At 41.4% G+C, this 6,000-nt stretch overlaps 1 protein-coding gene across 1 annotated transcript in view; it reads left to right on the top strand.

Moving 5' to 3' along the window:
* Positions 1 to 1,110: 1,110 nt before the first annotated feature.
* ANXA5 (annexin A5) overlaps positions 1,111 to 6,000 on the top strand; it is a 29,427-nt gene continuing 24,537 nt past the window's right edge. Inside the window, exons 1-2 of the mRNA XM_026499263.4 lie at positions 1,111 to 1,293; positions 1,403 to 1,446. Coding sequence (XP_026355048.2) covers positions 1,438 to 1,446 — 9 coding nt within the window. The 5' untranslated portion in view covers positions 1,111 to 1,293; positions 1,403 to 1,437. The remainder of the gene's footprint in view (positions 1,294 to 1,402; positions 1,447 to 6,000) is intronic.

Genomic DNA, 6,000 nt, shown 5'->3' with positions numbered 1-6,000 from the left:
TGGGCTGCTTGAGAAGAAGCTCCCAGAGAAGAGGAAAGGCAAGCTAAAAGGGGAGGGTATGTGTATGTTGCAAGCTCCACATACTTTTCAATTTTGCCTTCCTTTCCAGTAAACAACTGCTCTGCTGTGACTTTGTCAGGGCCTGATTACGCCCGTGGCTCCCATGTGAAAGCAAACGAGATGTTCCATACCAAGAATCATATTAGTTCTCCATTTAATTTGACGACTTCTTTATTCCCCAAAGCAGACTAGATTCGAATCTCGTATCCTGAAATCTCCACAGAACTGCTCTTCTCATCTGAGAGAATGTGATCTTGCCTCGTGTTGCAAGCTTCTCCTCTTGCCTTGTCGCTGTCGCTGCCCTGGTGCCTCTCCTCCCCCACACCAGGAGGCCTATGAAGGGCACTGTCTTTGCTTTCTCTGAATCAGCCTAGTGCAATATCCTGGAGTCAGTCTCTGTCTCTCACTGTCTCTCTGTCTCATATGCTTACATATTTCATACTCATACTTAATATAGAGTATACCTCAAATTTAAGTTTCAGTAAAGTTCCAGGCTGGTTTGTAAAATAGGAACTGACCCAGGCAGAGGTTTTGAAATTTCCTACATAAGCTACCAAAGGGCTATATACATTTCAGAGAGGGCCCTCTAAGAAGTAACCACTGGCACTTTGTTTGTTCGTTTACTTAAAAACACACTTGGGAAATGGCCCCCAAAGCTGCACTCTTTTTTCTATACCGTGGTCAAAGACGCACTGTCCTTGGCTGCAGTGACTGTCTTGTCTCGCCTTGCAAAAAGTCGGCTACGCCAAGCTACACAGGAGCAGCTCTGTGAGGCCACCGTTCCTGCGGCCACGGAAAGAGAAGACCCAGAGACTCAAAACCCAGAGTTCTGACAGAGTCCCCACGCCCTTCCCGCTGCGCGAGGACAAGGCGGTCCCACGGTCCCTTCGGGAGCGGCGACTTCTCCCGCTTCCAAAGCAGCGGCAGCGCGGCCCCACCCAGGCTGCGGGGACTAGGACTAGGACGCGCGGCGCCCCACGCAGGCGCACTGAGGCCGGGGAAGGGCGGGGCCGGCTCGCGGGGCAGGCTGCGGGAGGGGAGGGGAGAGGAGGGGAGGGGAGGGGAGGGGAGGGGAGGGCGGGGCGGGTGGTGTTTCCGTTGCTTGGAGTGGGCTGAGAGCCGCTGCCTGGAGCCTGTTCTGCTCGCATCCCTGCCCTGCCCCGTGCGCCGCCGCCCCGCGCTCCGCCGCTCTCTCGGAGGTTCGGGGCACTTAGGTCCCTCTGTCACCCTTGGGTGAGTGCTCGCCAGGCCGGGGGTGGGGGCTGCGTCCGGACAGGGGAGCTGCGGGGGGGGGGACCGGTCTTCGGCTCGCTAAACCCGCGGTGTCTCTCTTGTCTTGCAGTTTGACATCACCTTTTCCTGACCCGAGCAGTCGCCATGGCACAGGTAGGGCCGTGCGCCCCCAGCGCAGCGCTTGCATTTGCCAACTTTGTAAGCTGTGTCTAGGGAATTCTAGAATTGGTCTGAAAGCCAAAGAAGTTTAGGAGTAAATGGAATCTGCCTTCGAGAAATCTGTTACACCTTTCCTGTTTCTCCTTTAGTTGCTCCCCCCTCCAACCCCTTTCCTGTGTCCCGGGCTTTTTCCCTTCCCGTGCCCGCCGGAACCTGCTCCGAAGCAGCCGGCGGGGCGCAGCAGCCGGTGACGTGGCCGGATTTGTGTGCACTCCCTTTTTGTGAGTGAATGTGTAAAGTGCGCCCGCCCCAAAATCCAAAGAACCGCTAAAATTAGAGCCGGAGCAGGAAAAGCTGTGAGCGGTCATGGGAGGCGAACGCGTTTTATTCCATGGCTTTCTTTCCATGCCTGCCTTCTTTCCTTCCTTCTTTCCTCTTCTTTTCCTTTCCCTTCCTTCCCCTCCCTTCCCCTCTCTACTTCTCCTTTCACCCCTCCCCTCCTTTCCGTGCCCTTTCCTGTATTATTTTAATACTACGAGTGGGCATTGGCTTTTTCCAGTAGAGCTCTAGTGAGTTTTTTCCAGTTGCTCAACCCAATTTTACTGAAAGGAACTGTTCCTTGTAGGTACTGCTCCCCCCCCCACCCCATGCAAAAGATTAAACAGAAGAGCCGTTTTTCTTAAGTAACTCGTGGAACGAGTTCTAAATTGAACTTGCCTTGGGATTGTTTCAGACCTTGATTACCTAATGTTGGTCTTTTTTGCTCTTAACATTTGTCAAAAATACAGGAAAGAAAAAACCATTCATATAGCAGCCTTTAAAAAAAAATGACCGTGTTGTAGAGTCTTTTGTGAATAAAATACCAGTGCTAACAACTACACCTCAAAACTAATGTTACGGACCTGGGCAATCAAACTGGCTTCTCAGAGTCCAGATAATTTTTTTAAAAGCAGTATTTAAACTGCTCAGTGTCCTCTCTTTATACTCTTCATTTATGGAATCGAAACAAAACAAACAAACGAACAAAACTGACCTACTAAAATTGAGTAAGGTTGCAGGGTCCTTTCCAAGAGAACTTGGGAGGATTATGATGACCTGTTAGCTTCATTAAATTTCTACAGTGCTTCCATTCTTACTTCCTCTTTTGCACTTAGGAAATATTACAGTAAACTAATTCTCGTATTACTTGAAATGGAAACTTTGGTTAGGTTCTTCCCCACATAAAGGATACTTTTCTGTGGAATTAACTTTCCTTCACTAGGGGTAGTTTTTCTTATCTTGATATGCTGGTGTGCTGATGTAAATGATGGTTGAACAAGCATCAAAGAATAATTCCCTTTATCCTTGCTCATTTGGCTGTTTCTTGAGTCTCTTTTGTAAGTTGACCCAGTGATGTCTGAAGTTTTTCAATCAATTCCTTTTAATTTTGTAGACTCCAGATAGAACAAACGAACATGCTTTTCCAACTGTGGACATTAATAATTTCAAATAATGGGAAGTGCAAAGGCTGTTATATATACAAAACCTGGGAAAATGGTGGTTTGCATTATAAAATTAGATATATGATCTCTATCACAGTATAACTCTGGGACTGTTTTCTGTTAAAACTACAGTTTTTAGTCATCATAAAAGTTACAAGTAATGTTAAGAAAGATACATTGTTGAATTTTGCGCTTTGTTATTAGTTCTCCTTGGAAATTACGGAAGTAAACCATTTTGTTAAAATGTTTAACATTAAGATGGAGTTTTGTTGTTTTATACCTAACACATTTGATGGTATGCAGAATGCCCACATTAAGGACTTGCACTTTTACTGTCAAAAAATTTCCTTGGACCCCAGTGTAATGGTAGGAAAGCTGAAGTAGTTTCATTGTTAGGTTTTAGATGGTTTCTATGGTAGTGTGTTTTGTTGACCTGTGGTTATGGGAACTAGAGACCTCCACTCTGTGGTCATCTGTAGTGAAATCAGATGCCTGAGACTTAGAGGAGCACATTTCAGCCATTTAAAACGTGTCATTAAATATTGTCTCATTTATTGAAGAATGAAAATGTAGACTCCCACAGCAGTAATCCTTTATGTTTATAAACTATACCATCCATACCAGTGTTTTGTGTTTTTACTTGACTTGGGACTACCCTGCCAGTCACAGTCTGCAAAGATCCAGGAATCAATTATATATGTAGCTCGTGGGCATGACCGTCTTGCCAGGAATATAAAGAGAAAGCGTTGGCTGATCTTTGATAGATAATTGGAGTTTGTTTTTATATAAAAAATATTAGGGAGATTTTATACTCTTGTGTATATTTATATTAATATTTTTTGTTATATTATATAAACAAATTATAAGTTTTTTATCTCATAATTAATAGAATTCCTATCAATACAAATTCTTAAAATTTTACCCTAATGATGTCAGTATAGGGTGACAAAGCCATAACAGATATTGGGAACTACATAAAAAGTGATTTATATAATCATGGTGAGTAAATACATTCAGAGCTGGACGTATTTGTGGAATAACCATCTCTTGGGCTCTGCCCTTCTCTTTCTGGTCCTAATCCTTATCCACTAGCATTGAAACACATGGGGGTCTACCAATTGACTGTTATTATGGAGAGAAGTAGTCTAACATGAGGCTTTCCAGTCTTTCTTAAAGATAACACACTGGTTAACTGTATCTTTTTCATGACACACAGGAAGAATAAGAATTTACCTGCAAGTAAACAGATCCTGGACAATATTTTTTTTATATCTTTGAAATAATTCATTTGAATGATTTTGTATTTATCTGATTTGGAACCACAATATCCATGTTGTTTTAGAATGAACTTTGCTAAATGAATGATAAATTATTATGATTATTGGATCACTAACATTTTCTACTGTACTAAATTTGAGTACAAGCTAGTTCAGGATATTTACTAAGAAATGGCCGAAGAGCTGTTAATTGCCTGAATTATCTATACAGAGTAAAATATGTTTTGAATCCTTTCATCTTTTTCTTTCAAAGGTCAACTTGTGATTATATAAATGTGACTTTTTAAAAAAATCCATTTTTAGGGTCATTTTTCTCAATCTGACTTCACTGTATTTTGGGTTGGATTTCTTAAACTGGATCCTGACCTATTTCTCTCTTATTGCTCAACTTGCTCATGCAGATTTTTAAAATCTCACTATTTAGCTAGAGCCAAATTATTTCACAGATATTCTAATTTACTTTAGGTACTTAAAAGTACATTCTGTACTTCTGTGTTCTTTGGTTTGGAAAAATCAGGAGTTGGCTGTATTTCAAAGATGAATGATCCATTTAATACATTTTAATTCAATTTGAGTCTGTATAATTTTCTTTATGATAACAAAACTTTAAAATAGATTTTGGGGGGCACCTGGGTGGCTCAGTTGGTTAAGCATCTGCCTTTGGCTCAGGTCATGATTCCGGAATCCTGGGATAGAGCCCTCATTGGGCTCCCAGCTCAGTGGGGAATCTGCTGCTCCCTCTCCCTCTGCCCCTCCCCCCTCCTCATGCTCTGTTTCTGCCTCTCTCTCAAATAAATTAAAAAAAAAATTTTTTTTAAAGATAATTTTGGGCAATCTGAACTTAGCTTTATAATGTTGTTTATAGAGTTAATATATTTTAAGGCAGCAGGAATGTCATGAAGCAAAATCAGGCAACAATTTTTCACTGGAATCTTCACGAACACCAGATTTCTCTCTCCCACACATAAATTGTGCAATGTTTGATTAGAAATTTTTTTGGTTGATTTGAAATCATTGTACTGTGATAATTTACAAAGTGCCTGTGCAGAACAATCAGGATCAATGTAAATAAATAGATTTGATATGAGGATCATTCTAGAGGAGTTGACCAGATAGTGATAATCCTTTTCATGCCACTCATTTTAAGGCCCAGTCTCTCTTTAGAGATCTCTCTTGGGATCTTAGATCAGGATTACTGTTCTGCTTTGGGTTAGTGTCTCTCAGTTCCTGATACCTCTGACTCTTGTTTACATTTTGGATGCTGAGAAAGAACTAGATCCAAAACTGCTTGACTGCTTGGCAAGCCACTGAGCAATTCATTGGCATTCAGCAAATCTTAATTCCCTTACTTAGATCTGGTCCTTTTGGACACAGGTGGCGAACTAGTGAGAATTGGGCAATCTGTGGTTTTCTTCTTTTAGTGACTTAGAAATTTAAAATGGTAGAAATATAATATTTTAACATAATCAATTTCTGAAATAAATTGTATTCATATAACCTGTATACTATTCTAAAACTTCACAAACACATTCGTTGATCTTTACAAAAATTAGTGCTCCTAAGACCTTTGTTTTAAATGTGTTTTTTTTTAGTTTTTTTTTTGGGGGGGGGCTCATCCTTTCAGTTTAATAGTTTATATAATATAAACCTGTATGCAATTGATTTACTGGAATGAATGCATATTCTGGTTGGTATCATTTCTTTGGACAGCTGTTCCTAACTGTTCTCTTTACTTCCCATTCCTGCATGCATTCATGAATATATGAAGCTTTTGAGTTCCCACTATGCAC

This window comes from Ursus arctos, unplaced genomic scaffold (genome assembly GCF_023065955.2).
Source record: "Ursus arctos isolate Adak ecotype North America unplaced genomic scaffold, UrsArc2.0 scaffold_11, whole genome shotgun sequence".
In the NCBI taxonomy this organism is placed as follows: domain Eukaryota; kingdom Metazoa; phylum Chordata; class Mammalia; order Carnivora; family Ursidae; genus Ursus; species Ursus arctos.
Note: the sequence above shows the minus strand (reverse complement) of the source record. Positions and strands in the feature narration are given on the sequence as shown.